Source organism: Centropristis striata, chromosome 17 (assembly GCF_030273125.1).
Source record: "Centropristis striata isolate RG_2023a ecotype Rhode Island chromosome 17, C.striata_1.0, whole genome shotgun sequence".
Taxonomy (NCBI): Eukaryota; Metazoa; Chordata; class Actinopteri; order Perciformes; family Serranidae; genus Centropristis; species Centropristis striata.
Window position 1 is genome coordinate 10873207 of NC_081533.1, and position 14153 is coordinate 10887359.

At 38.0% G+C, this 14153-nt stretch overlaps 1 protein-coding gene and 1 pseudogene across 1 annotated transcript; both read left to right on the forward strand.

Annotated features, from left to right (window-relative positions):
• Positions 1–1432: 1432 nt before the first annotated feature.
• Positions 1433–4569, forward strand: LOC131990174 (GTPase IMAP family member 7-like; the record flags this gene model as incomplete). The annotated part of the gene is made up of 3 exons (XM_059355573.1): positions 1433–2252; positions 2388–2527; positions 4450–4569. Coding segments are annotated over 3 exons (1080 nt in total), but the record flags the coding sequence as incomplete, so codon positions are not given.
• A 1314-nt stretch (positions 4570–5883) lies between these two features.
• Positions 5884–10760, forward strand: LOC131990175 (GTPase IMAP family member 7-like; annotated as a pseudogene).
• Positions 10761–14153: the final 3393 nt, after the last annotated feature.

The following is a 14153-nucleotide window of genomic DNA, read 5'->3' on the forward strand; positions in this document are numbered from 1 at the left end:
ACGATTTAGCAAGTAAAAGCCACAAAGTGGATTAAACCTGAATATTTAACTGATCCTGGATGAATTTGGCCGCTACTTGGTTTCATAAAAGCAGCGGAGCATAATTCATCATGGAAATATGTTCTGTGATTTTAAATTTTTTATTTTACAGTACAGTACAATAACAGTTATTTATAAATAACAGTAACGGATAATAGCGGACTTTCGTTCCCTGTAAACACAATAAAGAAATGTATAACTTTCTGAATGGCATAGTTGCACATAGTACATCATCATCTGACGCATATAAATTAATTAACAATAACTTTAGCGACTGAGACGGCATTAATTAACTTAACCGGCAATGTATCAATATGACGTTTATTATCTTTAGCTTAATATTCTGGCATTTGTTTATGTATATGTTTTTGCTTGACTTTGAACACACGTTTTGTAAGTTATGTGACAACATTCAGTTTAAACTGAAAATACTTTACGGAGGATACACACATGCATCCTTGGAATTTGGGCAAAAGAAGCACATTGGGACAGTCCTTCAGCGGATTTCAATGACGTAGTGTCCTTCAAATCCAGCCGTTTGAGCATCCTTCCTTGACATTGGGACACAGCCGGTGTTTTCCACGGCAGTCTATGGGCGGGACAAGTTAGGCCCCAGAGGGATTAGAGACTCTGGAGGTGACGTTTGGTTTTCGCTGTCGTTAACTGTGTACAACGTCAGCAGCAGCAACTGTGTCCGGTGCTTGTTGTAAACAAACAGAGATCGCTAAGTGAACACCTGCTGCAGTAGCAGCACATACACACTGTACTGCTACAGAGCTAACTGTAGCTAACTGCCGCTAGCGGCAGCTCTCTCTTCTCGCTTTCTTGAAAAATAGTTGCTAAGGGGGTCTGAAAAGTTGCTAAATTTAGCAACAAAGTTGGGAGCACTGCTTCTCCGGTGGTGGGTTATTATCGAGGTAGATAAGATCGGTTTGACATAAAGGAATCGGCCGATCGACGATCCCGCAAAATTAAGGAAATCGGTGCCGATCGATCGGTGCACCCCTAATTTATTATTTAAAAAGTACCAAGCTGTGCACTACATTACTGCAACGTCTAGATGGCAGCACAGATCTAGTTAGTTTGAAAAGAGATTTTGGCCACTAGACAAGTTTAAATCTAATATTCTCTTCATTTCACCACCTGATGAGAGCAGAGAGAAAAAATGCTGCTGCAGAGATGTCTGAAGGTGGGAAATCTATGATGAGGTTGAAATATAATAGTTTTATTTGTATATTCTATTCTAATTCTCATGGAAATATAGAGTTTTATGAAAAGTTTGGCAACACAAATACTCTACAATCATGGAAGTGATTTTATTGTAATTGAGTGTGTGTGTCAAAAAAGTTTTTTAAAAATTGCACAGTGTGAGTGATGGACTTTTTTTTTTCTTTCAGTGTCTGACACAAAGAGGATTGTGATCTTGGGAAAAACTGGAGCTGGGAAAAGCAGCCTGGCTAACACCATATTTGGAGAAGAACTGTTCATGATCGGCGACAGTGCCAACTCTGAAACAAATAAATGTCAAGCAAAAACCAGATCTGTCAACGGAAGAAGCATCACTCTGATTGACACTCCTGGTTTGTTTGACACAGACAGACCTGAAGAGGAGCTGAAGGCTGAGATAGTGAGGTGTATCACAGAGTGCTCTCCTGGGCCTCATGCTTTTCTCATTGTGCTTAAAGTGGAGAGATACACAGAGCAAGAAGAGGCTGTCATCAACAAAATAAAAGAATACTTTTCTGAAGAAGTCTTCAAATATGCAACAGTTCTCTTCACTCATGGAGACCAGCTCAAAGGACAGACAATTATAGATTTTGTCCAAAAGAATAAGTCATTGAGTGATCTTGTTGAGAAGTGTGGAGGACGCTGTCATGTCATTGATAATAAATACTGGAAGAACGACCAGCAGGATGAATACAGAAGCAACAAGTTCCAGGTGGAGGAGCTCCTCAAGACAATAGATGAGATAACTGAGGCAAACAGAGGAGGCTGCTACACCAATGAGATGCTACAAGCAGCAGAGGAAATGATCCAACAAGAGGAGGAGCGCATTAGAGAGTCATCACCAAACATGTCAGAGGAAGAGATCAGAGGACAGGCTAGACTCAACACATCAAGATTAATCAAGATTTTGATCAGACTGGCAGGTATCACAACAGGTGCATTGTTAGGAGCTTTGTTTGGTGTGGGAGTGAGTGTTGTAGTTGTGGGCACACTTTTAAAGGAGCTAGCAATACCATTATTAAAAATATGCAAAAGTGTGGTAGTGGCAGAAACAGCACTAGCAGCAGTAGCAGCAGGAGGAGGAGCTGGTTGGTCTCTTTTACCCAATCTTAAAGTGGCAGCTGCAGTGGCAGCTGCAGCGGGAGCGGTGACTGGAGGTGTTAAAGGATATCATGCAGCTGAGGATGCAGAGACAGTAAAGGAAGGAGCAGAGAAGGCAGCAAAGGCTGTCTTGGATGGAGCCAAATCTGTTTTAGATCAAGTAAAAGCTTTCATGAAAACATACAATCAACAAACTATGAGTAAAACTGACACTTGCCACTCATGAGTGTGGGTCAGTGATCACCTCAGTGCAGGTCAGATGTGTCTGTCCCCTGATTTGGACCAGCTGTGGGAGGCTTATATATGCAGTTGGGTTCCAGCGCTCTGTGCTGACTTCATTTCCTGCATTTAGTATCATTGTTATTGTTTCCCAGTGTGATGGTTCTTTGCCTTGGGTCATTGTTGAACCCAGCTCTTTGTGTTAATTAAAGGCTTCATTGACAGCCATTTTTGTTTATTCAGGCTATATTATGCTCCTTGAGTCAGTTATTTTCAGTCAGCTGCTCAGCAGTGGTGGTTTAGTTTCCATGCATTGTATTTAAAAGAGCATGTATTGTTGTTTCTTTTCATTTTGCCTTATTAAGACATTTCCCTCACTCCCTTGTTGGTTTTTTCTCACAGAAGTTGAATTTATTTGTGGTATAACCCTACAATACATGTTGCTTCAGAGTTATTTTACACTTTTACTTAAAAATGTAACTACATCTTATATATCTGATGCACTTTAACAATTCAATAATCTTGCTCCTTATGTTTTTAAGACCTTACACTTCAATTGGAGATATTAGGGCCTTACCTGCATGGGTTTTTGGATACTGATATTAAAAAGACTTCAGAGAGCGCTGAAATGAAAACAGAGCAACTTTTTATGTTGATGTACATCAATATGACTATGCACAGGCAATCAGAAGGATGCTTTCTTCAACAAACAATGAGATACTATACTGATGTATTCTTAATTGAAAACTGTACTAAGATAGTATGTTTTATGTTAAAAATGTTTGTTTTTGTCAATATTCTGAATTTGATGCATGTCTTTATTTTTCTTTTACATATTAACCAGCCACTTTTCACAAGATCAGTGAAGAAGAGTGAGAGAATTTATTAAAAGTCATATCTGTCTGTAGATGGGAGAAAATCTTGTTGTGAACAATCCAATTATGTTGAATCACATGTAATATGTAATTATTCTTTCAGCTTCAACTTATTTCTGTTTTATGAGCTAACCAGAGTGTCTCATTTCATATGCTGTCAAGTGCATAACTTGTAAACTGTAATCAATGAGATAAACATTTTTAACACAATTTATAGATTCAAATCTTAAGAATTGTTTAAATCGAACCAGTGTACACTGTTTCCTGTTGCCAAAGATGTTCTATGTCATTTTTTTATTCTGTATTTTGTGTCTGTAATATTATGAACTATGAATAAAAAGAAACTTGTGAAAAATATTATTTGAGCAAATTAAGTTTTTTTTCCCGTAACGTAACACTCAATTCTGGTTGATTTCACAGTTCAAATGAAGTCTTGTCCATATTTGGTATCTAGTATAAATATGCTTTAAAAAATATAGTTATTTAATAGTTAAAGTTTATTCAATCAGATAACCGTCTTGTGCCCTGAAGGTAGGGCTGGACTGGCCATCTGACATACTGAGCAAATGCCCGGTGGGCCGGCAGGTCTTTTGGGCTAAACGACTTGAAACAACAATAAAATAAATGTAATTTTTTAATTTTTAATTAATTTTTTGGTTTACTGATTGCCCAATGACCAATAAAACAGGTCGAGGGAGGGCCGAAGGCCAAGGCCCCCTCCTCCTTGGCCCCTTCTGCTGTTAATCATCCAGTGACGTTACGGCCTGACAGGTCTTTTTGGCCAAACAACCTTGGTTTTTGTAGACTCATTGGCCAATGGTCTATAAAATAAACAGGTAGAGCGAGGGCCCAGAGCCATCCTCCTTTGGCCCATTGGCTGTCAATTAATCAGTTAGTCACGGCACAGCCAGAAAATAAAAATGTAAAAGAAATGCATAGAAGTAGCAGAGAAATTATGAGAAAAACAAACGACAATCCCTTCAGGCAGATGCTGCAAAATGCACTAAACTACCTGAAATGTTTAGTGCTGCAGCAGCTGGAGCTGACTCAGCACGGCACCAGGGCGCAACACCGGCAAGTGATGATGGAGGTGCCTTCAGGGAATTAAGCGAGAGAGGTGGATGGCAGCAACCGGCAAACATGCGGTTAGAAGCGATAAATGGTTCACTGCCTGGCTCAAATATCATGAAGTCAGGTTAATAATTAATTAACTTAATTATTAACTTAATTTGACAACATCAATGTATCATGTATAGAAAGAGGGGTGTCTTGTGTACAAACAGTGTACAAGACACAAGCCGATTTTTTGTCCCAGTCCAGCCCTGCCTGAAGTAACATTTTTGTTTTGCATAACATTCCCTTCTTGTCAACACAGCGACAACCCCCAAGGTTGTTTGGAATAGGTTTCTTTTAAATGTACAGCTGAAATATTTCTTGTGTAAGGAGTGGAATATAATATTATGTATTTTTTAGGGCCGGGACTCGATTAAAAAAATTAGTCAAATTAATTAAAGGCTTTGTAATTAATTAATCGAAATTAATCGCATTTTAATCGCATATAAATATTTGACCTGAGAACAGTGAGAAGTAATTTTTTTCACATGGATTTTAAGTATACCATTGAATAATGACTGAATATAATGTTGTTTATTTTTGTTCAAGTCCAACAGAACAGTGCAATTTTTGCCATTAAGTGTAGCAATAGGATATTTAGAAATATAGTACATTTCAGAAATTCAGGTAGCCTATAGGTACATAGACCTTCTGTAAACTATAATACTTTGGTTTTTTAAGTAAAACACAATACTTTCAAGTACATTCAGAACATTGGAAACCCTGACTATTAGAAAACATCTCTCTGTTGCTTCATAGGCCAGAACAGACTTTGTTGATTTACCAACAGCTGGTTTAAAAAAATCAAATTAATTTCAGTCCAACTCTCTTAATAACCTTGGCCAAAACAATAAAGAGTTCAACATAAAGTGCCAGTTGCACCAACAACATAATACATAGTTCAACATAAAGTGTACCATTGAAAATAAAATTTCAAAAAAATGCCAGTGATTGACCTCAATCCCTTCTATTCATCCACGGGGCCAACCAAATCGGTCTCATCAGCTTCTTCGTTCATGTTCACTGTGGTTTGTTGATGTCTGAACTCATGAACGCTAGTTGGTGCTCCAGTATAATCGGTCCGCCTGAAACTCATCCAGTGAGAAACGTTCCGAGGTGCAAAAATAAGTGCGATTAAAATGCGTCAACTTTAAAGTCCCGGCCCTAGTATTTTTAAATGGACGGTTTAAGGTTACAATACTTGTGATGACATAAATGAAATAACTAACACAGTGTCTGCTTATATTTCTTATTGTGTTGATAAAGTCATCCCAACAAAAAAAGTCATCATTTACCCAAACAACAAGCCATGGGTAACTAAGGAACTCAAAAGTGTTATTAACAAAAAGAAAAAGACATTTTACAGTGTGGACCTCTTGGAGAAGAAAGCAGTATCCAGAGAAGTAAAAAAATGAAATCAGGAAGGCAAAAACAGAAGGAAAACTGAAAATCAATACAACGGTGGGGACCTTAAGGCAGCCTGGCAAGGAATAAAATCTATGGCAGCTATTAATAAGCCCACCAGTGAAACCAGACAACTCACCAGGGTGACTGGTGTGGACGATGCTGACTTGCCAGATGCTTTTAACCTGTTCTTCTCCAGATTTGAAAGGCCCGTGTCAGACGATGTCTCTAACTTAGGAGAGTCACTGACACCCCAAAATGACATGGAAATATTGAAGAAACAGGTCACAAACCTTTTTAAAAACACAAAAATAGCAAAGGCTGCTGGCCGTGATTCTATATGTGGACGCACACTGCGCTGTTGCGCCAATCAGAAATTTTCATAACTCTTTTTCAAATGTGTGCAGACAGTGGTCAGATACCATCTGTATGGAAACAATCCACCATCATACCAATCCCCAAATCAAAACACCCCAAAGAACTTAATGATGACAGACCGATTGATATCACCTCCCTGGTAATGAAAAGCTTTGAAAAAATCCTGAAGGAGGAAGTCATCACACTAACTGCAGTCAAACTGGATCCACTCCAGTTTGCATACCAAGCGGGTAAGGGTGTGGAGGACGCTAATCTCTTTATTTTAGAACAACCCAAATCCCATGCAGGACTTTTATTTGCCGATTTTAGCTATGCTTTTAATAAGATGCAGCCACATATTTTAATTGAAAGGCTAGCCTCTTATTTTATGCTTCTCAAATGCACTCAAAGAGACTCAAATAGACTTCCAGTAAATCATGTACGTGAAGGAATCTGGTCAAGCTGCTGCTGAACATGTTTAGATGAAAAATAAAGATGTTATCTGCCCACAGCGTCATCACAATTGTTTTCAGTCTGTAAACTTGTACATGTGACTCCCTGCAGTGGATGCTGCCAATAAAAACAGATTAAAACAATTCCTCTTGACTAGTTCTGTTTCAGAGACACTCCACCCTCAAAAGGTATGAAAATGAGCAGCTCTTTGACACAAAATGCATAAAGACTTCTTCCATGTATTCTGTATGATATTCTGAAACCTGTAGTTTAAAAAGACACCTCATGCTACTGTAGTGGGAAATATGCAGCTTCTAAAATGTTGAAATTAGATGTCCTGTTGATATGAAGAAATCCTGCATAATTAACAAAAACTCATTCACAGAATGCCTGTATATGTTTGTATTTATTTGTAACAGGGGCAATTCAAGGATTTAAAAAAAAATGAATCTCTGCAGTCTGAGGCCATGGTTCTCTGCCGGAAAACGGTGGACTGCCCCCTCTGGGTGGGGAGAGAGGTACTGCCTCAAGCGAAGGAGTTCAAGTAGCTCGGGGTCTTGTTCACGAGTGAGGGTAGAACGGAGCGTGAGATGGACAGGCGGTTTGGTGCGGCGTCAGCAGTGATGCGGGCGTTGTACCGGACCGTCGTGAAGAAGGAGCTGAGCCTGAAGACAAAGCTCTCGATTTACCGGTCCATCTACGTTCCAACCCTCACCTATGGTCATGAGCTTTGGGTAGTGACCGAAAGAACAAGATCGCGGATACAAGCGGCTGAAATGAGCTTCCTCCGTAGGGTGGCTGGGCTCAGCCTTAGAGATAGGGTGAGGAGCTCAGACATCCGGAGGGAGCTCGGAGTAGACCCGCTGCTCCTTCACGTTGAAAGGAGCCAGTTGAGGTGGTTTGGGTATCTGGTAAGGATGCCTCCCGGGCGCCTCCCGTTAGAGGTGTTCCGGGCACGTCCAACTGGTAGGAGGCCCCGGGGAAGACCCAGAACACGGTGGAGGGATTATATCTCTCTCCTGGCCTGGGAACGCCTCGGGGTCCCCCAGGAGGAGCTGGACGTTGTGGCTGGGGAGAGGGGCACCTGGAATGCCCTGCTTAGCCTGCTGCCCCCGCGACCCGGCCCCGGATAAGCGGACGAGAATGGATGGATGGATGGATGGATGGAATCTCTGCAGCAGCATCAGCTGGTTTGTGTCATCAGCTAAATTGTGATTGGAGCAGTAGGACATGACATCACACTGTTCCCATGAAGCCCCACTAAGATGGAATATTTGTGTAAAATAAAGTGAATATTTGTTCATATTTACAGTTTGAATTAACAATTTATGGAACAGATTTAGTAAGAGAGACATAAACATCCCGTGCCAGGAGGAGGGCACAGTTTTCTGAGGAATGTCATCGAGCCAGAAACAGGAAATATATTCACAAAGTCTCTGGCTGTCGTGTCACTCGGACTATTTGTCGCTCCAGAGTTAGTTGACTGTTGACATCATGGACGGTAAATTAATTTCTTTCAGTTATTTCTGTCAGGAAAGCAGTCTGTTTTCTTCTTCTCATTTTGATTTGCTGATCATTGATTGGTACTGTTTAAATACAAATGTTCATGATCATTAATGTGCTAGTTGACGCCTTTTTAGGAATTGACACCACTCTTACCTAACCTACCTTACCTTGTTGATCATTAATGAGCTTGTTGGTGCCTTTTTATGTATTCAACCATTCTTCACTGTATGCTAATACAGTTTCAAGTGTTAACTGATTTTTGACCAATGAGGGTTTTTTTTGTAATTGATCTCTTGTGTATGTTTTTATACATGAAGGAAGACAAAACCTGTGGGGATACAGAGGGGTAACAAATGGGCACTTCAGAGAAAAAGAGAAAGACATTTTTCTGTCCAAAACAGATTTTTAGGAATAATAATGTTGTCAATGCTGGTATTCTGCAGAAACATATAAAGTAATACAAAACTGCCATGAGCAATGGGCAGTCATTCATTTTTGTTGCTCTGTAATCAAAAGAGCATAAACTGGTTGGCAAAACTGCCGATGCACTAGATTCATGTTTAACTTGTTAAATGCTTTATATGGATGATTACGTTTCTGATCCGATTAATCTAATATTGATTACCCGGCTATACCACGTCCAGAGCAAATACTTTATTTTTATCAATAATAAAAACATTGAAGTTATTAAAATCAATCTGATTTGATATTCTTTCTTTTCAAGAGTAGAAACAATTCTGTATCAGCACTTAAGTTCATCAAATATAAATAAACTCAAATTTAAAATACATCTACAAACACTGTAATCAAATCAGTTCTTGTAAACTGCAGCATTTATCTGGCAGGTTACATTTCTGCAGAATATTCCCAGTCAGCTGTATCTGAGAAGACTGTTGCTGACAGTAATGTCAGTTGCTATAAAATATTAAGCAAGATAGTAAATAAATAAACACAAACAGAAAAATGAATTACCCAACTGCACTACATTTCTCCAAAGTCTAGATGGCAGCACAGATCTGGTTTGAAAGAGATTTTGGCCACCAGACAAGTTTAATTTAATATTCTCTTCATTTCACCTGATGAGAGCAGAGAGAATGACATGCTGCTGCAGGGATGTCTGAAGGTGGTAAATCTATGATGAGAGGTTAAATATAAAAGTTTTATTTTTTATTTTATTCTAATTCTCATGGAAATATGGAGTTTTATGAAAAGTTTGGCAACACAAATACTCTACAACCATGGAAGTGATTTTATTGCAATTGAGTGTATGTGTAAAAAAAAGTACAAAAAAAAGGCTCAATATTAATGATTGATTTTATTTTCGTTAGTGTCCATCACAAAGAGGATTGTAGTCTTGGGAAAAACTGGAGCTGGGAAAAGCAGCCTGGCTAACACCATATTCGGAGAGAAACTGTTCATGATCGGCGACACTGCTAACTCTGAAACAAATAAATGTAAAGCAGGAACCAAATCTGTCAACAGACAAATAATCACTTTGATTGACACTCCTGGTTTCTTTGACACAAAGAGACCCGAGGAGGAGATGAAGGCTGAGATAGTGAAGTGTATCACAGAGTGCTCTCCTGGGCCTCATGCTTTTCTCATTGTGCTTAAAGTGGAGAGATACACAGAGCAAGAAGAGGCCGTCATTGACAAAATAAAGGCTTACTTTTCTGAAGAAGTCTTCAAATACACAACAGTTCTCTTCACTCATGGTGACCAGCTCCCTGAAGAACAGACAATTGAGCAGTTTTGCCGCGACAATAAATCATTGAGTGATCTTGTTGAGAAGTGTGGAGGACGCTGTCATGTCATTGATAATAAATACTGGAAGAACGACCAGCAGGATGAATACAGAAGCAACAAGTTCCAGGTGAAGGAGCTCCTCAAGTCAATAGACAAGATAACTGAGGCAAACAGAGGAGGCTGCTACACCAATGAGATGCTACAAGCAGCAGAGAAAAAGATACAACAAGAGGAGGAGCGCATTAGAGAGTCATCACCAAACATGTCAGAGGAAGAGATCAGAGAGCAGGCTAAAGTCAGCACAGCCAAGGAGATTTTGATCAAATATGCAGGTGTTGCAGCAGGTGTATTGTTGACAGCTTTGCTTGGTAGTTTAGCTAGACGACTGTTTTAAGATTTGAGGAGTGGAGTTCTAGGAGCAGCAGCAGCTGCTGTAGTGTGAGTGGTATCAGGAGGTATTTAAGGATATTTAGCAGCTGAGGGAGCAGACGAACCACTGGAAGCAGCAGAGAGAGCAGCAAAGGCTGTCATGTACGATTCTCCATCTAGTGGTGAAAAAAGTATGCTTTGGACAGATTCAATAGATTTAAGCCAAAACAGAGTTAAGCCTTTATTGGGCAAATAACCATATTTGGTTCCTTCAGCGGACATCCAAATGGGGTCCTCATGACTCTCAGTGAGGTAGTAGAACCACATGGATTTCTACCAGCCAATCAGTGAAGATCAGGTCAAAGAATAATAATAATAATAATAATAATAATAATAACAACGACAACAACAACTCAATTGACATTGATTTGCAAAATAAAAATGAAACATTTTGAAAAAAGTCACAAAAGTAAAAGTCTTGTAATATCCTCCAATAACACTTGGTCGGGTTGACATTTTAAGTATATATTTGAGTTCTCTATTAAGGGCTACAGCATGTAATGAAGTGTGACTATTTCACTGTAGCCTGAGATGTAAATTTACAGTGGAACCTGAACATGTTATCATACACTTTAAAACTTTTAAGTGTAAATTTAAAGTAATTACCTGCACTCAAAAAGTTGTTTTTCAGATTTTTTTAAATACAGATAATATTCAGTAAATATCTGGATTTTAAAATATATATACATATAGTGTAGAATAACTTTTTTTAAGACTTTAATACGATGCTAAGTGTTAACCAAGTTTTACTGCCAGACTTTTTACCTTCTTTTTTTCCAATGATGTGATATTTTTTTCGTGATTTTTTTTACATTTTTTATGAGAATTCACTGTAATTTAACATCCAAGACCATTAAGCAATTGAATAATATTGTACAAAAATGCCCCATTATATCATTGTACAGATTTCAATTTCCATTTAATGGTAAATATTTGTACTGAAAGTATAAAAATGACCTTCCTTATGTTATTTGCACTCAATGTAAAAACAAGAAAAACCCTGTTAAATAATAGTAATAGTAATGGAGTACATTGCTGGAAAAAAACTTTTTATTTTGTTTGTCTACAGTGTCAGCAGCTTTGCCTGTAAATTACTGTATAGTGTATATCTAGAAATAAATATGTACCATATAACTGTATTATGTACATTTTTATTAAGATACAGTTCACAGTTTTGATTTAATGGCATTATGGTAAAGTGCTAATAATAATAATACACTATATTTCTAAAATACACACAGAAACTGTATTAAAAAAATACAGTCCTTTGCAGGTGAGCTGCTGCCAGTTAATAACTAAAAAGTCTTTCAGTGAAGAAGAGGGAGAAAATGTATTTTAAAACATTTAATATCTGCCTGTAGACTGCAAGAAAGTCTTGTTCGAAACAATCCAATTATGTTGATTCATGTGTAATATGTAATTAGTCCTTCAGCTTCATCTTATTTCTGATTTTTGAGCTAGTTAAGTGAATAATCTGTTTTAAACATAATTTTTAGATTGAAATCTTAAGAATTGTTTTAAACAAACCAGTGTACATTGTTTCCTGTTTCTAAAGATAATCAGAAAATGTCAAAAATGCATTATGTATGCAAAAAAGAATTTGTTCTTGTTCTTTTGTTTGTGTGAAATACAATGTATCACCAAGACAATTATGAATTATGAATAAAAAGAAACTTGTGATAATAATATTTGAGCAAATATAGTTTTTCTTAGTAACGTCACACTCAATTCTGATTGGTTTCACAGTTCAAATGAAGTCGGATCCAAATTTGGATTCATGTAGCCGTCACTCAGAGTATTAATCTGCTTTAGAAAATATAGTTATTTAAAAGTTAAAGTTTATTCAATCAGTTAATCACCCTGCCAAGAAAACTGGATGTCAGCTATTTCCTCTTACTGAAGGAGAACAGAACAGATTCTAAAGGAATGTGTTCAAACTGTGTCGAACCTATTTAGATGAAAAATAAAGATGTAATCTGCCCACACTGTTATCACACTTGTTATCAGTCTGTGAACTTGTTCAGGTGACTCCCTGCAGTGGATGCTGCCAATAAAAACAGATAAAAACAATTCCTTTTTGACCAGTTCTGTCTCAGAGACACTCCACCCTCAAAAGGTATGAAAAGGAGCAGCTTTTTAACAAAAAATGCATAAAGATTAAGATTAAGATTCCCTTAATAGTCCCACAATGGGTAAACCAGGGAACACACCCTGCTTAGGAGCAGTGGGTAGCTGCATTACTGCACACCTTAGGGAGCTGTGTGGGGGTAAGATGCTTTGCTCAAGGGCACTCTGGTCCTTGGCCGGTCAGTCCTGGGATTCGAACCGGCGACCCTCCGGTAACAAGCCCGATTCCACATACATGGTCAATGGACATGGACATCAAATATTTTGATTTCCATGAAATGAGTGTGACAATGTGATTTATTCTTGACAGATAAATTATATAAGTTCTCAAAATGTTTTAATCAATCTCTTCCAAACACGTCACAATGAAAATTAAACCACAATCAACAGAGGATTGTGTCTGAAAACATAATTATCAATAAACTTCATGGACGACTGTGTATTATATTTGATATTCGGACACCTGCAGTTTAACAAGAAACTTCATGCTACTGTGATTTTCACTTTACATTATGAATGTAAAATCCACTCATAACACTTTATGAAGCATTATTAATCATATTTAGTGGTTGGAAATATGGAGCTTGCAAAATATTGAAGTGAGATGAAAACCCACAAAATAATAATGAACAAAAACTCACTAATGGTATGCATGTAGCGTCACTGAATCCCACATCGGACAGCTTTTGGCTAACATTCTATCAAAATTTCACATTAACTCCGGATATAAATTATCATGTTATGTTTCTTATAAATTAAGTGATGTGAAACTAGAGTCTTATCTTTCAAACCGTATATCGTTTAACCGTGTACGTTAGCCTTGGGTTTACCAGACCTTAACAGCAGTGAATTAGCCTTGTGCTTAGCTTAACTTGTTTACCAAACGTAAATCATAGTAGAAATAAAATAAATTTACTTTTGTGTTTTAGAAATAATACTGTAATTTATTACTGATTACCTGCCACATTATTTACCAAGGACTCAAACCTGGTCTTTTTTTAATTGTAGAAAAACAGATTTAATTCACTTTTGCGTATCAACACTCAAGTTCATCAAATATAACTTTGGAAGTGTTTTTGTGCATCTTCTGTGTAAAAAAGAAAAAAAAAAAAAAAAAGTACAAGAGAATTGCTCAGTATTAATGATGGCCTTATTTTCTTTCAGTGTCTGACACAAAGAGGATTGTGATCGTGGGAAAAACTGGAGTTGGGAAAAGCAGCCTGGCTAACACCATATTAGGAGAGAAACGGTTCCTGATCGGTGACACTGCCAGCTCTAAATCAAATAATTGTCAAGCAGAAACAAAATCTGTTAACGGAAGAAGCATCACTTTGATCGACACTCCTGGTTACTTTGACACAGACAGACCTGAGGAGGAGCTGAAGCCTGAGATAGTGAGGTGTATCACAGAGTGCGCTCCTGGGCCTCATGCTTTTGTCATGGTGCTTAAAGTGGACAGATTCACAGATCAAGAACAGGCTGTTATCAACAAAATAAAGCAATACTTCTCAGAAGAAGTCTTCAAATATGCAACTGTCGTCTTCACTCATGGTGACC